This window comes from Diceros bicornis, chromosome 36 (assembly GCF_020826845.1).
Source record: "Diceros bicornis minor isolate mBicDic1 chromosome 36, mDicBic1.mat.cur, whole genome shotgun sequence".
Taxonomy (NCBI): domain Eukaryota; kingdom Metazoa; phylum Chordata; class Mammalia; order Perissodactyla; family Rhinocerotidae; genus Diceros; species Diceros bicornis.
The window spans coordinates 27,505,267-27,529,614 of NC_080775.1; the positions used below are offsets into that span (position 1 = coordinate 27,505,267).

A 24,348-nucleotide genomic window follows, 5' to 3' on the forward strand; every position below is an offset into this window, starting at 1 on the left:
GCTACTTTAGTATTCAGAAAAATCAGGCTAATAAAGCCAATATTCTTTTGCAGTTGAACCACTGTGGATAATTCAGTTATTAGAACCTATGATCCATGTTTTTAAAAAATTTATCATTTACTTTGTTTTTAAAATATTAAAAAATTTTTTATTTGAGTAAAATGTTATATAACTTCATATATTGATTTTTTAATATTTTTTTTAAACTACAGTGTGGTTCTAAAGAATTCCCAAAAACTAGTAGCCCACTTGAAATCTGAGTATAGATTAATATTTATAGTTGAGCTAAAATTCCTCTTCCAGTATTTGGATAGCTATATGCTAGTGCCAAAACTGCAGACACTAACTGGGCTTGCAGTTTTATAAAAAGATATAAGTACAAGTATGTTGCTAAATTAGCTGATGTGAAAGACAGGATTCTAACGTAATCTTTTTTCTTCCCCCTTCCGTCATTCCAACATCTCTTTTTTCGAACTGTGACCTAAAGTGGAAGACAAGCATTCCAGTGATGCCAGTAGTTTGCTCCCACAGAATATTTTGTCTCAAACAAGCAGACACAATGACAGAGACTACAGACTGCCAAGAGCAGAGACTCACAGTAGTTCTACGCCAGTACAGCACCCCATCAAACCAGTGGTTCATCCAACTGCTACCCCAAGCACTGTTCCTTCTAGTCCATTTACGCTACAGTCTGATCACCAGCCAAAGAAATCATTTGATGCTAATGGAGCATCTACTTTATCAAAACTGCCTACACCCACATCTTCTGTCCCTGCACAGAAAACAGAAAGAAAAGGTATGCCATTATTACTAGATGCTGCACGTTGAATTATAGTTTCTGATTATATTACATTATATTCATTAGCCTAAATAAGACTCTTAATTATAAATTCTTTTAAAAAATCTTTTAGAATGTTGCTGCATAGATTTAGGTCTAGAGTTAGCCATATTCAGCTTTTTCTTTTAATTTTTCATTATGACGCCTCAGTACTGTTTTTTGCCTTTGACACCTTGAAGTCGAGTGCTTAATTTTAACAGTAATGGTTTAAATAATTTATCAAAGCCAAATGACTGTCCCTTCATATTTGTGTGAAGTAATTTTTGGTTTTTGTGATAATTGTCTTAATGGTTGAGTTTTGAAATTGTCTGAATTTCCTATTAATTACAATTTAATATGAATAGAAACATTTTAAAACTTATCATTTCTACATAATGTGCAACTATTGGTTTCAGTTTGTGAATTAGAAAACTGAGTCATGGGTCACAAGATAAGAAGTCTTAATGTCTGAAGAGAAGTTAAACTTTGTAATCCAAATTGTGTTTATTTAACTCACTGCTAAAAACATGTTCATAGCGTGTTTGACTCAGTGCTAATAACATGTTCATAGCATGTTCAAAAGAGTGAGAGAAAAATTGTGTCAACTACTTGAGAGGTGACATGTAACAGAAGCAAAGTGATGGGATAAGTATATTTGCATAGACCACTCACAATTCCAAACTTAAACTTTTATAGTATGTTTTAAGACACTAAAAAAGTTAAAAGGCAATAAGTAAATAAATGATGGGTACATTAGCAGACTGATTAGCAGATTGGGATCAGTAAATGTTGAGGAACTTTTAAATGTCCTGTGGGTTTAGAAGATACTACATGGGGCCAGCCCCGTGGCTTAGCGGTTAAGTGCGCGCGCTCCGCTGCTGGTGGCCCGGGTTCGGATCCCGGGCGCGCACCGACACACCACTTCTCCGGCCATGCTGAGGCCGCGTCCCACATACAACAACTAGAAGGCTGTGCAACTATGACATACAGCTATCTACTGGGGCTTTGGGGGAAAAAAATAAATAAATAAAAATTATTAAAAAAAAAAAGAAGATACTGTATGGACCTGATGAGTCTTTAAGCTTTTAATCTATTGTCTGATTCATTATTTCATGTTGATTTAATTTGTTGACAAAGGGTTCAGATAATTGGGTTTCTTTTGCTTCTAGTTTCCTTTCCTTTTATTTGAATTTCCCTTGTAACAGTTGTTATACTTTACTAAACCATACTTTTATCATATAGTGCATGATACATTAAACAGCTTCTTCCAAATGAGTTGTTACACTTTACTAAACCATACTTTTATGCAAATGTTGTCAAATTCCCCAAAGATGGTTTTTACCAAAATTCATATGTACAAGTCATATTTACCCTGATATAGAATTAAATTTACAAAGAGAATTCTTGAGAGATGAAATCTGAATTAACGCAGTAATTGTTAATGTGGTAGTACTTTCTAAAGGATGTTATGGTTTTCAGTTCTTAAATTTTTATTTTGATTATTTAGTCTCAGAAAAAGTTTTTAAAATCTTTGTCAGTTAGAAAAACATCCTATCGCCTTTTTGCCCCTTAAATATCAATAAGTTTAGTCTTTTACTGTTTTTTCTTGCTCAATGTGTCTCTTGCTGGGCAGTCATTCTTGTGACTACCTTGTCTACATAAGTGACTCCCAAATCATTATTTCTAACTCACACATATATCTGCTTCCCTTCTATAAGCATTTGTTATTTGTTATATCTCCTCAGAATACAGTGTGTCCCAAATCCCTTTTCCCACAGTTTATTCTTAGGTTCTCAGTAAGTGACAGCACTATCCCCCAACTATTCCTTTTCAACATTTCTTGCCCACCTACCCCTACCCACCCATTGACAAATCCTGGATTCTTCCTTCTATATCTTACTTGTGTATATCCTTTCTCTTGTTATGCCACTGCCATTATTGAAAGGTCATCTCTCTTGAAATAACCTCCTGATTACTGCTCTGCTTCCTTCTGCCCAGGCTGTCCACTTATGGTGGCATCATTATAAAATTTAAATTGGATTGTGTCACTTCTTTGCTTAAAATTTTCTAATGATTTTCCATCATCCAAAGGATAAAGTCCATACTTAGATTTCTTAGTAAGATTATAGCAAATACTTGACAGTCTGATTGCAGTCTGTCTTATTAGCTTGATCTCCAGCATTCCATTCTTTCCTTCCCTATAATCCATCTGTTATAAACTTGTACATATCTTAGGGCATGTTATATTCTTTCATGTTTTGAGCCTTAGCTGAAAAGGACGTTTTCTTGCCTCCATTCCCATTCTTTTTAAGTCTTTGGGTTCTCCATGTCAGTTAACCTCTCCCAATCTCTGTTTCCCAAACACTTGGTCTGTTATAGCACTTAACACATTATAGTTTTAGTTCCTTCAATTAGACTGTATCTTATTTAGGGTTAGACGTTAGGTTTTATTGCATTTTGTTATTTGTTCACCTTCTTCCCTCTCCCTCCATGTTTCAAGCACCATTCCTGACAAACTTAAAATAATTAAAAATTAACCGTGTACTCGGTTTGGTGCTAAGTGTTTTATATACATTTTAGTTTATTCCTTAAAACAACATTTTGAGGGAAGGTGGTGTCTCTTAGATATGAAGAGCCTAAACATTGCCACAGTTTAAACACATGGTATTAGAGGCAGCTTCTCCAAAGTCCGTGTTCTTTCCACGAAACCACAGGTAGTGAAAGATACAACAAATCTATATTAATTTGGATTCTAGTAATTCAGAATTCCTGACAAATCTTAGGTGATTCCTCTTTTATTTTTTTGGTGGGGAAGATTAGCCCTGAGCTAACATCCGATGCCAATCCTCCTTTTTTGCTGAGGAAGATTTGCCCTGGGCTAACATCTATGCCCATCTTCCTCTACGTTATGTGGGATGCCACCACAGCATGGCTTGACAAGCGGTGCATCAGTGTGTGCCCGGGATCCGAAGCTGCAAACCCCGGGCCGCCAATGCAGAGCGCTTGCACTTAACTGCTACACCACGGGGCCAGCCCCTTAGGTGATTCAAATGTAAATTCTACAAAGTATGTTTGCTAATGGAAAACTTTATATGAAAATTTTATATATAATTTTAAACTTACAGGAAGAAACTCCATTACCTTGGAAGTGCATATTTATATAGGGAAAATTGTGCACTCTTTCCAAGTACTTCTCTCTGCATGTAGATTGAAGACAGTATTATTTCCTTAAGTAAATTGTACAACAATTTGGATCTTTTCAGATTGTTTTCCAGTTAGTCTAAATTTGTGAAGCGTCCATTAATTTGAAATATATATTTTTTCTCAGTGGAGACATCCATGGTATTTAAAGTAAGCTTACTGTTGACTCTTCTCATCAACATAGTGATTTCCTTATTTGGATTTTCCTTAACAAATAATTTATATTAAGAGGTTGATGGTTCAAGTAAGATTGGTTTTGTGGTCTTAAGTGCTAATAGTATAGCAAAACTGTATCTAAGGATGTCAACAGTAGGATGCTATGTTAAATAGTACAAGAGCAGGATCTTTGTTTTCTTAACCACTGCTCTATCCCTAGTGCTTGACAAATAATAGGCTTCAGTAAATATTTGTTGTAGATGGATAAATAACTGAAAGAATGGCGATAAATATGTTGAGGGCTGGGGAAGCACCTGCATTGGTCCTGGTTTAAAAAATCTATTTGGAGAAAAAGAAGAGTGTCATATGTGTTGTGCATCTAATTAAAAGATACCAGCAATAGACTTAGATCTGTTTACTGTCAGTGTGTCTTTCGAGAAAAAGAACCTAAGATAAGTCAAAGTCTAGGCTTGCTTGAGGGACAGAGATGTGGAGAAGCTGTGAAGCTCTGGTTTTGCAGAGAAGAGTTCTGGTGTTAGGTGAGGCAAAACAAAGGGGTCAGGTACCTCCTTTTAGATCTATATCTGTTTGTTAGGGTGACATTTGAACATCTGTGGGCAAGATTACTTTAGATTGGACAAGATTACTTTATTACTTTAACAGAGAAACTCTGATGTGCTAAAAAATCTAAAACTGATTTTTATTAGTTGGCAACCCCATTGATCATTCTAAACTGGACCTAACTCCACCCTCCCTTCCAGATTTGTAAATGACAAAATAGGCAGCAGATGTGGGTCCTTGTTCATTGCTTTGGCCAAATAATTGCCCGAGTCAGAAGAGTTCAATGACATTAATTAACAAGTTTTTTATTTGGTAATTTAGAGTTATGATTTATTGGCATAGAGAAGTTTGAAAAGTAAACAAAGTAGCCACTGAAGCAGACCTATTCAGTGAGACCACATTCCATCCCTCTGTTGCTTTAAAATAATTTTCAGGATTACTAAATATTCATGGAAAATTAGAATGATTGGCCATAGATTTACTCAAATGTTTATTGAATAACTGAATATATTAGTGGAGGAATTTAGTCTGCTTTAGTTGGTAAGTTTGTGATGAAAGAATATTAGAAAATATTGTTTGTAACATGACGGGTAGGGAAGGCCCTGTTAATCAAGATCCAAAATGCCTTTGCCTTAAAAAAAAAGTTGATAAATTTCATCACATAAGACATTTAAAACTTTTCTGTGACAGAAATACAATAAAGGTCGAAAGACAAGTATCAAATTGGGAGAAAGAATTTGCACCATATATAACAGTACATTAAGGATACGTTAAGAATTCATCAAAGCAATATGAAAAAGACAATCCATTAGAAAAAGGAGCAAAAGATATGAACAGTTAACAGAAGAGGCATTTAAAATTGCCAGCCTTGCCTTACAGCAGTTACAAAAATGAATTCAAAATGGATCAAAGACTTAAAACTTAGGAGCTGAAACTATAACACTCTTAGAGGAAAACAGGAGAAAGTCTTTATGATGTTGGATTTAGTGGTGATTTCTTGGATGCGACACCAAAAGCACAGGCAACAAAAGGAAAAATAGATAAATTGGATTTCATCAAAATTAAAACCTTTTGTGCCTCAAAGGATACTCCAGAGAGAAAAGACAACCCACAGAATGGGAGGAAATATTTGTAAATCATATATCTGATAAGGGCTTAACATCCAGAATATATAAAATCCTATAACTCAACAACAAAATGAAACAAACAAGCCAGTTCAAAAATGGGCAAAGGACTTGAATAGACATTTCTCCAAAGAAGATATTCTGATGGCCAATAAACATGAAAAGGTGCTTAACATCATTAATCATTAGGGAAAGCAAATCAAAACCACAATGAAATACCACTTCACACCCATTATGATGACTGTTATGAAAACAACAATGGAAAATACAAGTGGTTTTGAGGACCTAGAGAAATTGGAACCCTTGTGCTTTTCTGGTAGGAGTGTAAAATGACACAACTGCTGTGATACAGTTTGGCAGTTCCTCAAAAAGTGAAACATAGAATTACCATAGGATCCAGGCAATTTCACACCTAGGTATATAACCAAAAGAATTGAAAGCCAGGGAATCAAACAAGTATTTATACACCAGTGTTCATAGCAGCATTATTCACAATAGCCAAAAGGTGGAAGCAATCCAAGTGTCCATCAACAGATAAAGCAGATAAACAAAATGTGGTATATATATGTGCAATATTACTCAGCCTTAAAAAGGAATGAATTCTGATACATGCTACAACACAAATGAACCGTGAAAACCTTATGCTAAGTGAAATACGCCAGACACAAAAGGGCAAATATTGTATGATTCCACTTAGATGAGGTACCCCAGAATGGGAAAATTCGTAGAGACAGAAAATAGATTAGTGGTTACTGGGGAGATGGGGAGCTATTGTTTAGTTGGGTAGAGAGTTTCTATTTGGAAAGATGACAAATTCTGGAGACGAATAGTGGTGTGATGGTTGCACAACAATGTGAATATACTTAATGCCACTGAATTGTAAACCTAGAAATAGTTAAAATGGTAAATTTTATATGTATTTTATTAGCATAAAAAATTTCAAGAGAAAGAGTACCAAAACATTGGAAATTAGATTAAAATGAGGGTTTTTTTCACCCTTAAGTTTAGTGACGATTAATGATTGAATTCAGGGAAACAGTTGGTGTGAGTCTGTAAGTTGGTTATTGCAGAGGTCACTTTAGTAAAATCTTAAAGTTTTAAAACATGCTTATCCTTTCTGTGTATTAACTTGAAGATTTTCTCAGTTGAACAAAAAGGCAAGTTGCAAAAATATATGTTTATGTTAAAAAACATCGACATTATATTTATGTGTATTTCTAAATACATAGAGGAAGTTCTGGCTGGATACATGATTAAAAATATTGATGAATTATAAAATTAAAAATAAATTAAAATGAAAGTCACAGGTTATATACTAAATGTTGTCACCTAGCAAGCTTATATTTTTTTCTACTATACTTGTATACTTTGTTTTTCTTTATAATTTCTCCATGTTGTACTTTCCTGTGTAATACCACTACTTCAAAATGGAAGAAGCAGGCTGCCTTTATCAGTAGTTTGAGTTGTGTTCACATGTCCTGTTCAGTATTATTACAGCAACTGTCAGAACGTCATAGGAAATTAATGATTAGAAATTAAATTAGTACCTTTTACTCAAGTGCAGTATCTCTTTAGATCTTATTATAGATAGAAACGGAGTTATTTGGCATACCAGAAAAATATAGGTCAGAAACAAATTTTGACTTTGGTGTATGCTCTCTTAGGTGTTTTGAAAGGATGCCTATAATTAGAAGAGATGAGTGATGTTACTTTAAACCTGAGAAAGTTAGGTTTTGGTAACAGGTTTCTATGTGAAGTCTAGTCTTTGGTAGGTTACTCCCCCTACTGGTAAAAATTGGAAATATAAATGAATAATTCATAATTATAAGCATAAAGGAAGAGAAAAAGGTTTTATCAAAGCAAATATATACAGTTTAAATTAAAATCAAAGGGTAACATATTTTGTGGCTCATATTAAAGTAAAGAATTGGTTAGCGATCTGCAAGTCATAGAAATAATCAGGTAGGAAAGTGATTTAGTTCATTTAAATTTAAAATAGCTTAGGAAGAGATCATTAAATATCCTTAAAAAGATCATAGGCACACACACACAATTAAAATGCTAGAACTAAAACTAGATACCATTCTATTGCCAAAGACTGTGAAAAAATGCTTAAAGTAACCTAGGTTTGTTGAATGGCTCGGGAAAGTTGGCATTTAAGGATTGAAACTAGAGGCTGATATTCTTAAAAAGCAGAAGAGTCTATTGAAATTGCTTTGTAATGCAAAACACTACATTAATCTTCTTATGTAAACTCGTTATTCGTCTTCAGCTGTTTTCAAAGATCCAGATTTTTTATTTATTTGTTTGATACAAATCTGTATAAACGTGTTATTAGGTATATTAGCCTCACATCCTAACAGATTAGATTCTAGCTTAAAAGATTTCAGACAAACAGAACTGTTAATTAAAATTATCTATATAGAAAAGACACACTCAGTGACTGTATACTTGTTCCAAATAGTAGTTTTGTTGCTTTTGTGTGTAAAAGAAAAAAAAAAGTGGTTGATTATTTTATAAGATTATTTAAAATAAATCTAAATGAGTTGTTTGTCTCAACAACTATATAATGTTACTCAGCTTTATGAAAACAGCGTAAAGTGAGCTGTTCATCGTCTGCTTTGTCAATTATTTATGGAGACCTTTGACTTTCCTCCCCATTATCGTACGGTTTGAATCTAGAGACTAAGAAAGAGAGCACATATACATGCACCTGGGCCTTTATTGCAGAATCAGGCATCCAGTCAACAAATATATGTTGATGCCATCCTGGTGCCAAGTCCCATTTTGTACCAGGGCTACAGAGATAAATACAACAAAATTCGTCTCCTGAAGAAGTTCATGTTCTAATAGAAGGGAAAGATAATAAGCTATATAATAGAAGATTCTGGGTAATATAATCTGTTTTAGGGCACTCTGAACACAGAAGAGGGGCACCCAACCAATACCTTTATTTTATAATATTTTAGTGATAAAACTAAGACTGCCTTTCAGGATAGCATTTTACATTTATATTAATTGTTAAACTCATCATTTATTCTCAACTATACTTGTAGATTGAGGCAAATAATATTAAAACGAGCTTTGGAAGGGCATTTGTATGGGTGTGTCATTTAGGGAGAAGGGATGAATGGAGCTATTTTTAAAAACAGTGTGAAAATAGCATGCTGAAGACCTGCCAGGAAGAGCGATTTAGCTTTCCTGTCTTTGATCTTAACTCTTTCTCCTTTCAGTTCTCCATGTTCGTGCTATGTTTTTTTATTTTGTTTTGTCTGTTTCCTTTTGTTTTTAAAGTTAAAAGGAACCTTGGAAGTTCTCTATGTTTTCATAAGCAGCAAGGGGTGCCAGAATCATCCATAGAACTCTTTCTTACAAGTTCAACATATGCTTGGGTCTCCCCAGGTTCATTAGATCTGGGATGGAGCCCTGGTATCTGTATTATTTTTTTTTTTTAACTTTACAGGTGATTCTGATAAGCATTTTTTTGAAAACTCATACTCAAAATCAAACTTTTTTTTTTGTGATGAGGAAGATTATTGCTGAGCTAACATCTGTGCCAGTCTTCCTCTACTTTATATATGGGACACCGCCGCAGCATGGCTTGATGAGTGCTGCATAGATCTGCACCCGGGATCTGAACCCATGAACCCCAGACCACTGAAACGGAGCACGTGAACTTAACCACTGTGCCACCTGGCCGGCCCCAAAATCAAACTTTTTAATAGAGAAATTCTGGCCTAAAGAGATATCAGTTGCTCAAGGGTACCATAAGTATTAAGTAGTATCAGCTGGTTTCCTTGCTATTCATCGATAATCTCTCAGAAAACTGCAGAAGAAATCTATCCTCAGTGTAAATAAACTTATAAAAATTAGAAGTTAAGGATGTGTAGTTTTTGTGGTTTTATTTCTTTATGGTAATATGTATTAGTTTTCTTATTTGGGGGCGTTTCCTCTTCTTGGATTAAAGGGCAACACTGAAGAATTTTCAGGCCTGTGTTAATTTTTCAAATCTATGGATAGATGTAGCAGCACCAAAACAAATTTGAAAACAACTCACACCTTCTCCAACTCCTGTCATTAAAAGCAGACAAAAACCACAGTAAAAGTATCAAAAAAGAGGATCGTTGCAGAGGGGTATAAGTACTAATTTAATTGTTCATGCAGGATGTACAAGTACAGAACTTGTTTAATTCTAAACATTAAAGATGCCCCTAAGCTGAACCCTAAGGGATGTGATCTGGAGAAAACTGCTGCTGTAGTCTGTAGTTGCCCCATACACTGTAATAACTGACAGCAGGTTTTCACAAGGAAAATCTTATTTCATTCAAGTTTCTTTATACTTGTCTATGAATCCAAAACAGCAAAGCTAAACGCAATAGGCAATCTTTTAGCCTTACAGACCCTCCTTTTAAATGTGTGCCTTAGAAAAATTAAAATGTCTGCCTTACAAAAATTAAAATGTCTTAGGCTGTCTGAGTTGATCATAATTGATCAACACATCCTTGAAATGAACTTAAAGCAGCTATGAGGTCCATATTTTAGAGAGCTATTGTCCCTAGTTCTTTTGACCGTTAGAGTAGTGTCCTAAAAAGACTGATAAAGGAGTCCCTTTTCAGTAAGCTTGCTGGTAATTCTCAGCTTCTCTAGGACCATGAAGGTTAATGAATGTTCAGTTATTAGTTGGAAATGAAGATCTAGTTATTAGGTAGCAGTGTAATAGTCAAATGCATTGTTGCTGAAACTTCTGTACATCATAATAGCAGTCTTAATTCAGTTATATAATGTATATATATATATATATATATATATGAGCTTGAAAATCTTCAAGGAGTGGATATGTATGGGGATTTAAAGATGCTTTAGCACATTTTCATGTTTAGTCTTTAGACCAATGTTGTAAGAGAATATGTATGAACATCTTCAGTACAGTCTTAATGTTGTTACCCACAGGGCCTCTGTTTCTAATTCTCTTTTACTTCCATTAAAGTCACTGTATTAGTAAAATTCCATGGTTTGAAAATACCAGTTTGTGTTCATTTTCCTGATGTTGGACACTTGGTTTGTTTCTAGTTTTGTGCTAAAATAAAACAAGCTATAATAGTGTTATAAAAATTGTTGAATGTTTCTCCTGATTTATGTACATCAGAGTTTCTCTAAGGATGTATACTAAGGGGAATGACTGGGTCATGAAGTATGTGCATCTGCAGTTTTTCTAGATAATGCCAAATTATTTTCCAGTGTGGTTAGATCATTTTAGTCTTTAAAAGAAATGTTGTGTTCCCATTACTCCTTACTAACATTTGGTATTGTCATACTTTTAAATTTTTGTCAATCTGGTGAGCATAAAAGGATATCCTGTTGCTTTTAATTTGCATTTTCTTGATTATCAATGAAGTGGAGCGTCTTTCACGTTTTTTTAACCATTCGAGTTTTTCCTTCTGTGAAATATGTTTTGTTCTTTTTTCTATGACTGTCTCTCCATGAATGTCTTTTTTAATTTAGAGGAGTTCCTTAAAATATTTTGGTTACCAATACTTTAGATTTAATTGTTTTGCTTTTTGTAATTTTCTGCATCCTGATATCAGTCAAAGATATCTTGCTGTGTTTTCCTCTTCTAGTTCTAAAGACTTAAATATATATACAAAAGTTTAGTATACCTTAAATTGTGTTTTTTTTTTTTTTGGTGAGGAGATCAGCCCTGAGCTAACATCCGCCAATCCTCCTCTTTTTTTGCTGAGGAAGACGGCCCTGGGCTAACATCTGTGCCTATCTTCCTCCACTTTATATGGGACGCCGCCACAGCATGGCTTACCAAGCAGTGCGTCGGTGCGCGCCCGGGATCCGAACCAGCGAACCCTGGGCCGCCGCAGCGGAGCGCGCGCACTTAACCGCTTGCGCCACTGGGCCGGCCCCTGGTTTTGTTTTAAATGTAAATTTTTACATCTGAAAGGTACATCACTATCTATCTTGTTTTCTTGAGGAATTTCATGGCTGTTACTAGCCCTTATCTCTTTCAAATAAGTTATAGAATGAACTTGTCAAATGCTACCAAAAATGCTATTGGGGTTTTGATTGCAGTTGCATTGAATCTATATGAATAATTTGCAATGACAGCTTTCAAATAATAATTTTCCATGCATATTTTGTACATGTTTTTATTTTTAAAATACTGAGGGTGGTGTTTTTTGGCTATTAAAAGTGTTCTTTTTAGTGCTGATAATCTTTAAATGATAAAAATAGAAATAGCTCATTGTCTCATATTTAATTACAAAAGGGAAAGATGTAATTCTAAAAGTTAATTGTTAATATAAAAGTTCAAAGTAGGAGTCTCCTCTTACTCCTCACATACTTAGCCCATATGGGCTTGCTCACCATGGTGCCTATCCTGATTCGTATTAAAGCCATTGTCATATTTAGGTAGGTAGGTTGTTATTGTCATAAACATTTTCACCTTAAGTTATTTTACCAGACATATAAATTAAGTTCTGGAGAATTGTATTGTCCCTTTATCCTAATGGAATTTTATTTGAATGTGTGGTTAATAAATAACTGTGTTTGAGACACCATTACTAATAAACAGAGTATGGTACTTTTAGAATCAGACATGGATGTGGTTGAATCACTGCTTTACCAGGTTTTATGACTTCAAGCAAGTTATGTAATCTTGTTCGATTTTTTTCACCTGTGAAATAGGGCTATAAAAATGCCTACCTCATTATTTCTAGTCAATCACATATTTACTGAGTCCCTTCTATGTGCTACCCTGTAAAGATTAAATGAGATTACTTGAGTTAGGTGCCGGGCACATGGAAGTTGCTTGTTTGGTGTTGGTTCCAGTTTCCTCTGTTCAAGTAATTTTTTTCAGCCTTGCTATCTCCTTTTTATTTAGAATCTACATCAGGAGACAAATCTGTATCACATTCTTGCACAACTCCTTCCACGTCGTCTGCCTCTGGGCTGAATCCCACATCTGCACCTCCAACATCTGCTTCAGCAATCCCTGTTTCTCCTGTTCCACAGTCACCGATACCTCCATTACTTCAGGACCCAAATCTTCTCAGACAGTTGCTTCCTGCTCTGCAAGCCACACTGCAACTTAATAATTCTAATGTGGACATATCCAAAATAAATGAAGGTAAATTTTTATAGTAACTACTTTTAAAAATTCATTTGCATTGTGCAAAATTATGTAATTAGTAAAATCCTCAATTTAGGAATAGTCTTTGTTTCATTTTGAAATGCACATTTGAACTTCATTCTTTGCAATTTATATTCCCCATAGTTTAAGGCCTTTGGTATTGTAAGCAAGTTAACAATACCTGGATTTTCTGTATATTTTTCAAGACTTGCTTTGTACCTGGTAATTACCAAAGATAAGCTGTTCTGTCTGCTTAATGTGTATGATGAACTTTTTTTTAAGTAAAAATGAAGTAAAGAGCATTTGTTAAAACTGATATAAAAACATTTGATTTTTAGCATATTTCAAAAAAAACCTGATATGTGGAATTAATTATTTGGAATATTAAAAATACGCTAATTACTAAAAGTATAGGAATTCAGATAGTTCCTTCTTACAATACTTGAAAAATAATTGAGAAAGGAGGTGAGGTAATGGATAACATTTTGTTACTTTTCCTGGTTAATTGCACTGTTAATTCCAGCTTTGCTTTTCAGTATGCTACTAAAGTATTTAGGCAGTCACCTCAAAGAAGTCTGAATAAAAGTGGATGTAGTTTTAATTCATAAACCATTCAGGTTCAAACATTAAATCCTAAGAGCATTGCAAAATTTTCTATATGTGTACGCTTTCGCATAATATATTTAACAGTAGTGTTCCGTGGTTAAGTTCTTCCTTTACCCTAAAAATGGAGCTATCTCAGGCTACTTGGTCTTTAATCTTCTATTTTTGTCCTCAACTTTTCTGTATTTTGATTTTATTCTGTAAGATAACCATTCTATTCTCTCCTTTGTTAATGTTTTACTAGGCAAAGTGGGGCAACAGATTGAAGAAACAGTAGCATAAGAAAATGTCAATAATAAAAGATCTTATGCTTCAAAAATACATAGTCTTCTTAAGTACTCAGCTTTTAATATCCATTTTTAAAAAAGATTGTTGGGGTGGGTGTTCATGTAGGGAGTGGTTAGCTTGTCTAATAAAGCAGTTGCGTGAAATAGCTACCATTTATCCAGTTAATTCCACGTAATGTACTAAGCACTTTATATGGATATGTTTCTGGTATAATCAGAAGTTCCAGTGAACACTCTTTACTGTTTTTTAAAAAAGTCTTATCCAGGAGTTTTTTTTTAACTGAACCCCCAAGTTATAGTGTAAAGAAAACTGTACTATTTTCCTTTATTATAAACCCATTAAATTTCCTTTCCTCTGCCTCAGATCATTTCACATCTTTAGACCTATTATATTACTCCTATTTTCTATAATTTATTTATTTATTTTTTCCCCCAAAGCCCCAGTAGATAGTTGTATGTCATAGCTGCACATCCTTCTAGTTGCTGCATGTGGGACGCGGCCTCAGCATGGCCGGAGAAGCGGTGCGTCGGTGCGCGCCCGGGATCCAAACCCGGGCCGCCAGTAGCGGAGTGTGCGCACTTAACCGCTAAGCCACAGGGCCGGCCCTACTCCTATCTTCTAGACTTTGATTTTGAGAGTTCTGATTTGAAACACTCCAGTTTTTTCTGGGCTCTTCTTCAGTTTTCAGGTTGTTACTAATGCCACATATGCCTCGGTGTTTTTATTTGAATTTAAGATATATTATGTTTTTAGTTCTTACAGCAGCTGTGACACAAGCCTCACTGCAGTCTATAATTCATAAGTTTCTTACTGCTGGACCATCTGCTTTCAACATAACTTCTCTGATCTCTCAAGCTGCTCAGCTCTCTACACAAGGTATTCATATTCTTAGGTATCTCTAGAATTATATCTTGATTTGGGGGGGGATTAATAGCAATTTTTTTTAGTCTTTGAAGAGATTAGCTATAATAATGATTTTATTGTGTTTGATTTTTAACACTACTATATACCATAATATTTTTATATACCTTTTCTTTTTAGATGAACAAGCTTTGATATTTATCTTACAGTATCTCTGTCAAATCTGTAATATATATTTAATTCAGAATTTAAGTTGTTAATGAGATATGTTACTCCAAACCTGAAAGTAAACTACGATATGCCCTCAATCTTTGCGAAACATTGAACATGTTTTAAGAGTTGAAGTTTGGTTCAAGTTGACGTTAGAATAGTTTTTGACTAGAGGATACAGGAATGCTCAAGTCCTGCTGTGAATTAGCTGTCCCTCTTCTCTGTGAAGGTATCCAGTGGAAAGAGATACACTTAGGAACAAAAGGGAAATGAAAAGGGTCACTTTGACTTGTTCCCCAACCCCAACTCAGAAAGCTGATTAATTGAGCAGGAATACCTGGTCTAAAATTGAAGTATAATAGTGAAAAGACTGTTACAACCCTCTGGTTAGCTTCATGAGGCAGGAGACTAAAGGACATAATGGGGCCTAAATGTAGAATAAGAAAGAAGAAATAAGGATGATGAGGATGCCTTCCATGTGAGAATAAGTTCAGGCCTACCTTCTCACTCCATCCTTAGAAAGAGAGAGGGGGGCCTACACTGGGTGTGCTTATCTCTGTCACACAGCTCGTTTATTCAGCGTGGCCCCAGTGAGTACTTCATTCTGACTTTTTCAGATAAATGTTCTCTTCGGGGGACGTGGGACGTATAGAGAGATAAAAAGATCTCCCCCATATATATGGCAGAGGTTTTGGGTTTATTTGAAATTAATTACTTCACTCTTTTACAGCCCAGCCATCTAATCAGTCTCCGATGTCTTTAACGTCTGATGCATCATCCCCAAGATCGTATGTCTCTCCAAGAATAAGCACACCTCAAACTAACACAGTCCCTATCAAACCTTTGATTAGTACTCCTCCTGTTTCATCACAGCCAAAGGTATGTTTCCTTTGAGGGACATTTGGAAAAGAAATCACTTACTTTTGGAAAAACAAGTTTAATAATGTTGGAGAATCTGTATTGTAGAAAAGGGCCTTTCTGAGAATGAAATAGTGGTGGAGTGAATGACTGGTGAGTGAGAATAGATGCAGGTTGGAAACTGTCAGTTAACTGAGGGATCGAGGGGGGAGTTGCATCTCTGCCACTTTTATGCACTGAGTCTGTTCTCTTTATTGGCTTTGGGATTTGTGACATGGACAGTAGGATAAAGAAGGATATACTAATTGAATCTTAATATTTGTAGAATTTTTAAACTCTAAGAGATATGAGAGAACATGTTTCCCAGGGACTTTTTTCCCATACTTTTATTTCAGAAATGAGTCTGTTTCTGTGCTAAGAACTTTATATGTATTATATTTAACTTCCACATCATGAGAATCAACCACTATTTGCCTCATTTAATAGATGAGAAAACTAAACTTTTGATTAAATCTAGTTTTTGTGGCGGAGTCAGAATTTGAGGCTTAGTTCTTTCTGAAATACAACCCATTTTACTAAGCTGTGCTTACCCGTGTTTATCCAAGCAAAATCTTCCATGGATGGCTCCTCAGGGCACAGTTAGAAAATTGCTGGCCTGTTCTTACTGGACTACGAACAGGACCTTACACTGCTGTAGTCAAATTTTGTCGTACATCATTTGAGTCTTGTCCACAAATTCATAAGCAAATCCCAGTCATACTCATTTTTTGCTTTGTAGCATACCACCAGTAAAACATTGAGAGATTTGGAAGTTGGTATATATTTACTCTTAATGGTAAATGCAGGAGGAAATTTTTTTTAGTTATTGTAAAACAATGAGCTGTTTCAAACTTTCATGCCAAAGAATTCTTTATTCAAGTAAAATCATAAGCAGAAGCCTAAAAATAAATGCATTGAAACATAGCTTGAAATTGATGGTAGGCCAGCTTTAAGGTCTTCCTATTGGCTCATCCCTTCCCTACTTCAGTCATTTATCTATGCATGTTTAGGGTCAATCTAGATTTTTTTAAAATTCTGAGTTATTATTGTTTGTTTGTTGATTTTTTTGTTATGCGATTCCTTATTGTTTGCCTATATTTTGATGAGAGAAGAATTAAAATGTGAGTTTCAGCAAGAGATCTTATTCTTAGATCTTAAAACTTGTCTTCAGGGTGGTATCTTAAGAGTACAATAAATAATGACTAAAAGTGTACTAAGTGGTAGTGTTAGTTTTACAGTCAGTTATAAAATTAGAGTTTCAAATCCCTTAAGCAGATGGCAGTTTTTACATTCAAAAACTTTTTCGAGTCATTTTTAAAAATAAGTGCACATTTGATTATGTAGATTTTATAAAAATGTTTTATAAAAGAACATGTTCTTTTATATTCAGAAGTAGCAGGGCTATCCATATTTGTTTGGGAGAATATTAATCATCCAAAAAAAAAATCCCGAACAAAAAACTGCTTGTGCATGTGACCTAAATCACAAATGGCTTCATCTGCCTTGGTGCCTTAATTTGGGGCTTAAAATTGCTTGTTTTCTTTCTGTGTCATCTGAATATGAATAGTATGTGTATCCTCACTGGCAATCATAGACCTCTTGGTCTACCTTTGTAGGGTAACATCTCTATGAAAACCATTTAAGTTGGATTTGTGTGGGCTCATTCTCTGATAGACCAATCTATACATTCTCTCCATGTGTGGTTGAAATTTGAGCAGCTGTATTTGCATGATATAGTAACGTTTATTTTTATTGATATAGAAGTAACAGTAAATCAGACGAGGTATTATAGTGTATTGGAAAGAAAACTGGGCTCAAAAACAGGAGGACTGGTTTCTTATGCTGGTGTGCTAAGAAAGTAATTTTGTGGCCTTGGGCCATTTTATGAAGAAATTAAGTCTCAAAACTTGACTCTCTTCTAACTACATGACCTTTGGAAACTCGTTTGATTCCACTTCTTTAAATCTCTAGATTTTACAGTGTTTAAGATTAATAACTAGAGTTGGAGGAGTATGTGGATTTGGGGGCCTAAATGATAATTTACACAATTAAATATGTCTGTATCACTAATATTAATCTTATTATGAAACAGACTTAGGACAACTCTTATTTTCTTAAAAATCACTGAAGAATAAAAATAACTGGAAAGTTTCATTGATAGAACTTTTGCTTTTATCTAGTTTGCATGCTATTTGCCCTATGTCATAGAAGCCCATCTCACCAGATTTTGACATTTCAGGTCAGTACTCCAGTAGTTAAGCAAGGACCAGTTTCACAATCGGCCACACAGCAGCCTGTAACTGCTGACAAGCAGCAAGGTCATGAACCTGTCTCTCCTCGAAGTCTTCAGCGCTCAAAGTAAGTTGATATTGTGTGTTGAGACAACATTATTTTTTCCTTACTATGGCATTGTTAGAATATTATAAATATGTATGTGTAACAGTACTTGATCTTGGAAGAATCCATGGACAGCCTAATTTAGTTTTATATTATAAAATTTACAAAGACAAATGTCATCTACAACAAGTAGATTATTGTCTCTAGTAGGGAAGCCTGGGTTGTTTTAAAGAAAGTGACTCTTTAGAATTTCACTTAGTGAAATATGATAGAAGCAACAAAATATGTGATGCTTGTATAAAGAGGGCACAAGATTTGGCACAAGATTTTATAATACTTTATTTGTTGTAAATGACGGCATTTTTAACATCCTCATAGCGGTTTTAGATTTGAGTGTATTGATGAAGCCAAAAATCTCACATCTGAAACTTGGGCCAATATTTTCCAGCTGGTGTGTGTCAGGCTTTCCTGGGAGCTTCATGAAACTCTGACCCTATATGGATTGCTTGTCAGATAGAGCTGTATTGTGTTGTCATTTTTCTTTATTAATTAACAATACAACTTCAGATGATTTTCATTTGATTGATTTTCCTATTTTTATTTCTTGCTCTGAGGTGGCAAAATAATTCAACTGTTGTTTTTATTGTTGTTTTCTAAACAAGCATTTCAGAACTTACACATCCAAATGAGAGTTGTTCCTTTCAAAATAATCACCTTGGGAAGCTGTCTGCTTACTCCAGCAATGTTGCCATTGCTCGGAACACTTTTGGGAAATTCTTCTTTTAAATTGTCTTTAGAGGCTGCAGTATTATTTTAAATATCCTCAGTGATGAAAACTCTTCATCCTTTGGGAGATTTAGTTTTTGGAAATAACTGAAATTCATTCAGAGCCAAGTCTGGTGAAGCAGGTAGGAAATCAACTTGGGTGATTAAATTTTTGGTTCTCACTACCATATTCCCCAAACCCTAGCCCAAACCATACAGTTTTAAAAGAAGATAACCAATCTCAGAGTGTTACTTTTTTGGTCTTATTTTGCCACTAAACTCATTCATTGCTATCCTATAATATGCCTGTATTTTGCTTCACATTACTTTACCCTCTGATTCAATACTTTGTTCTATTATTTAAACAAAGACAACATATTTTTCCCCTCCTTATCTACATGTATTTAAGATATAATATTCACATGTGCCTTATATCTACAACTGTTAAAATGTGACCCTTTCTTAGTTACATTCTGATTAGTGTTTGTAGTATACAAAATCAACAGGTTTTGCTGTCAAATTTGGAGAGTACTGTTTTTGAATTTGACTCTGACGTTATTGTTTAAAGGGCTCTTTTTTACCCCAAAAGTGTATTGACAAATACATGATACAAATGTACTTTGGATTTTAAATTCTATTTATTTGATATTAAAAAAACAAATTTGTCTTAGGAATTTGGATATCTTTAAATTATTAGAAGATGTTGACAGACAATTTCTAGGATACCTAGAAACTGCTTTTAAACATACTACACATACAATTGTGTTTTCCAGTAGCCAGAGAAGTCCATCACCTGGTCCAAATCATACTTCCAATAGTAATGCCTCAAATGCAACAGTTGTACCACAGAATTCATCTGCCCGACCTACGTGTTCATTAACACCTACGCTAGCAGCACACTTCAATGAAAATCTCATAAAACATGTTCAAGGATGGCCTGCAGATCATGCAGAGAAGCAGGTATGTTACATGATTCACAGCAGATGTTTTACCTTAGGATGACTAGCAAAATATAATTTAATTCTACTGTTAGAAAATCTAATCTGGACCACTGAATTCAAGCTATAGTTAAAACAACAAATTTCTAATTAGATTGTAGTCATTTTAGAAAACATTTGATATGTACTTACAGGGTATTTATGAGGTAACTTTTTGTGGTTTCACATAAAATATTTTAATATAATTATCGTTATAGCTACCATTGTCAAGTACTCAGCATTCAACTCTGTGCTAAGTGCTTTATGTTAATTTTCTCCACTTCGTAAAACTGCTAACCAGGGCAATAATGAGTTTTCCCATTTTACCAGCGAGGCCATTAAGACCCAATAGATTATACCAAATTGACCCAGTTAATACAGTGAATGTGGCTCAAAGCCAGTGTGCTTTTTCCACTCAACCTGCCACTCTGGTAGTTTTAGAATCTGTTAGTACTATTAATCTTATGACTCTCCCACTAGACTAGCTACTAGAAGTTAGGAAACATTTTTTGCTTTGGGGTGAGGGACCTTAGGACATTGCAGTTACTGCCATTGGCTTCTCCCTTTTATCAGATAACTGACCATCTGAGATGTTCTGTAAGTTTAAAGAGATAGGTTGTGTATCTCATGATACAGAAATACAGTGAGGCCCTTTTATCAGTGTTATAAACTGCTTTGGTGAACTTTGCTTTGGCTGAACAGTGAACTCTGCTTTGGCTGACCCAGCATCTTTTATTAACCACAAATCATGAGTCCATCTATCCTAGTGCTATACTTTTCTGAGATTAGAAGTACTATTTTCTCAAGAAACCCGAAGGGGAAATCTTAAAATAATTACCTTCCACGATTAGAGACAGTTTTTTAAAAGATAATCATTTTCCCCCTTAGATTCACCAGCATTTTTGTGGACGTAAAGGGAAAACGATTATTCTGTAATTGTATCAAGTTCTACTCAGAAATTTAATGTTTTATTTTTTGTATGTGAATGTGACATATTTTATGTGATTTTCATTTCTTTATTATATAGGCATCAAGATTACGAGAAGAAGCCCATAACATGGGAAGCGTTCACATGTCAGAAATTTGTACTGAATTAAAAAATTTAAGATCTCTAGTCCGAGTATGTGAAATTCAAGCAACTTTGCGAGAGCAAAGGTAAGGCTTTTGCTGAAATAAGTTTTTATGTTTCTTAGCATTATATATATCTTAAAGTAGACTGAAAAACATAAATTTTATTTCTGAAATTTAAAGTTCTCTTTAATGTATTATATCATGTTCCATAATACTATAACTTTGTTTTCATAATTTGTTAATATTCCTGGTGAACAGTAATGGCATCTAGATTTATTTCTCTTAACCCATGGTAAATACTGCATTGGATTTTTTCTTATGTTATAACTTTATAAGATACAGTAATATACTATTTGAAAAGTGAATTGTTGACGGCAACTAATAAGAGTTCCCTCTTGAATTGAGAGTAGCACTCTACTGCTGAGCATACTTTAGTTGAAATTTCAGATTACGTTCTGTTTACATTGTTCTTGCATCCCTGATAGATATCTTGGAAATTACAGCAAGAATTTAGTTGTCCAACAGGTTTAATGATGTATATCTGTTTTCTTACTGTTTACACCTGAGCTCTTATTATTTCATAATCTGTTACCATACTTAAGTAGGATATCTACATCCTGATAAATAGTATAGATATTTTTTTAAGTGCCTATTAGAAAATTGAGGACAAACTTTCAATGGCTTCACATCCTGTCTCTATAAGTCACAGATAGGGTTAATCTTGTCTCGAAACCACAAATATTTGGTAAAAACCAAGTTGGGTTTATACTAAACTTGGAAAAGGGAGTTTTTATCTAATGTTTCAATTACTGAAATATCTGGAGGTACTTTTTGAATATCAACTGGGAATTTTTTACTCTAGGATTGCTCTGAAAGTAGTTCTGACATACGTAAAACTTCATTTTGGCTTGCTAAACAGGTGATTTGACTTCAGGAAATTATTGTAACTTATTGAAACAGTATACACAGTCAAATATCAAGCCAGTATATGACTATACCTAATTCACTGGTATTGGCAATAAATGTCATAGATCACAGAAGAGAGGGGTCAGAAAAGGAACGATTTTATGAAGTTTATGGAAATCTAGTTAGCTATGGCATTTGTGTTTTGTCTTTTGTCTTAAATATACATGTCAATTGGACTTTGACTAGGCTCCACTTTTATGAACCTACATTTATATTGTTCTTCAAAACAATTAGCCTCTTGCACCTAGTTAATTCTAGACTTACTATATTGTGGCCCAGAAGACATGTAATATAGGTTTATCTCATGTTTAATATCTGCTGCCTTGTGTGTGTGATGATACAGTGAACAACTACATTTTAAATGTCTTTCTAGTCAAGTTAATTATTGAGAAATTGTTAGAAAACTAGGAAACATTCTAACTTTTGTCACCCTAGTACTTTAATATATATCACATATATTCAATGATTATTTTGTCTTAACTGTAGACTAATCAGTTTTTAATTATTTTGTCTTAACTAGTAATTACTCATAAGATATTACTGTAGTTAAAAGTTTGATTTTTCTGTAACATTTATATGACCACACAGATTCTAATGCCTTCTTTTATTTTTCAGGATACTATTTTTGAGACAACAAATTAAGGAACTCGAAAAGCTAAAAAATCAGAATTCCTTCATGGTGTGAAGATGTGAATAATTGCACATGGTTTTCAGTACAGGAACTGTAAATCTATTGCCCAATCTTAACATTTTTGAGCTGCATTTAAGTAGACTTTGGACCGTTAAGCTGGGCAAAGGAAATGACAAGGGGACGGGGTCTGTGAGTCAATTCAGGGGAAAGATACAAGATTGATTTGTAAAACCCTTGAAATGTAGATTTCTTGTAGATGTATTCTTCACGTTGTAAATATGTTTTGTAGAGTGAAGCCATGGGAAGCCATGTGTAACAGAGCTTAGACATCCAAAACTAATCAATGCTGAGGTGGCTAAATACCTAGCCTTTTACATGTAAACCTGTCTGCAAAATTAGCTTTTTTTAAAAAAAAAAAAATTGGGGGGTTAATTTATCATTCAGAAATCTTGCATTTTCAAAAATTCAGTGCAAGCGCCAGGCGATCTGTGTCTAAGGATACGATTTTGAACCATATGGGCAGTGTACAAAATATCATGAAACAACTGTTTTCACACTTGCACCTGATCAAGAGCAGTGCTTCTCCATTTGTTTTGCAGAGAAATGTTTTTCATTTCCTGTGTGTTCCATTTTCCTCTGAAATCCTTGATCTGATTTTATCCATTTTTTAAGGCTCCTCTTTTTCTCCTTTCTTAAGGCACTGTTGCTATGGCACTTTTCTATAACCTTTTCATTCCTGTGTACAGTAGCTTAAACTTGCAGTGATTGAGCATAACCCACTGTTTGTATAAATTATTGAAATCCATTTGCACCCTGTAAGAATGGACTTAAAAGTACTGCTGGGCATGTGTGCTGAAAGTACATGGATTGCTCACATATAAGGAAACGGCCCAATGAACATGGTTGTGGGAGGGGAAAGAGGAAACAAAGCTAGTCAGATGTGAATTGTATCTGTTGTAATAAACATGTTAAAACAAACGAAAATTGTTACTTTTCTTTTCCTTCGGTCAATGCATATTAGAATTTAAACTACCTGGGGATTCTTTATCAGAACTATTCTTGTTGACTATTTATACTTAATTGAAATAATTCCTTAAGGGAGGTTTTGTTTAAAACACATTAACAGGAAATTGTGTATAAGATATTTAATGAAATATGAAATTCAACAAGAATGATTGTCATTTCCCAAGTGGTTGTCATTTGTTAAACCTTGGTTTACCTGTCTTGCTATTATGACATTTCATTTTGAAGGATGTTTGTGTTGTAGCTAACTGTTCAAGTCTGGTGCTGACTGCTGTTCTTAGCCATCACAAAACGCTAAATTGGTGTAATTGGAGCTTCCTGCTGTTATCTGGAAATGGCGGGAAAGCTCAGCTTTGTATATTGTTTCTTAAAGTATATTAAAATAAAAAAAGAAACTATTGCTACTATAAAATTACCTTGGCTTTTTTTTTCTTTGCTAAAATATTGGTCACATGGCCTTAGCATGACACTGCCAGTATTATATCAAATCACAAGGGTTTCTTTATGCAGAAAAATCTTTTTAATTTCAAAATCTTAACTTGCCCAAGTTAGAGACTTGTTTTTTCCTGTTGAGGCAGATGTATTCATGTGCTTTCAGAACTGCCAGCACCAAGGGCTTATTTTGTGATGAGAGACGTTAATGTTATTACATTCTGGGATACTAAAATTTTGAAATTGCTCTTGTGCTTTGAGCATATTTAAAGTATAGAAGCTAATGCTCA

At 34.4% G+C, this 24,348-nt stretch overlaps 1 protein-coding gene across 7 annotated transcripts in view; it reads left to right on the forward strand.

Annotated features, from left to right (window-relative positions):
• WAC (WW domain containing adaptor with coiled-coil) overlaps nt 1-24,038 on the forward strand; it is an 85,962-nt gene extending 61,924 nt beyond the window's left edge. For 4 of the 7 annotated variants that reach the window (XM_058532701.1, XM_058532700.1, XM_058532698.1 and 1 more), the window contains exons 7-14: nt 488-796; nt 12,749-12,994; nt 14,642-14,764; nt 15,690-15,838; nt 18,096-18,214; nt 19,732-19,918; nt 20,963-21,090; nt 22,588-24,038. In XM_058532701.1, the coding sequence (XP_058388684.1) occupies nt 488-796; nt 12,749-12,994; nt 14,642-14,764; nt 15,690-15,838; nt 18,096-18,214; nt 19,732-19,918; nt 20,963-21,090; nt 22,588-22,657 (1,331 nt within the window). In that variant the 3' untranslated portion in view covers nt 22,658-24,038. The remainder of the gene's footprint in view (nt 1-487; nt 797-12,748; nt 12,995-14,641; nt 14,765-15,689; nt 15,839-18,095; nt 18,215-19,731; nt 19,919-20,962; nt 21,091-22,587) is intronic. The other 3 variants (XM_058532705.1, XM_058532703.1, XM_058532699.1) reach the window with 2 other exon arrangements.
• The last annotated feature ends 310 nt before the right edge of the window (nt 24,039-24,348 follow it).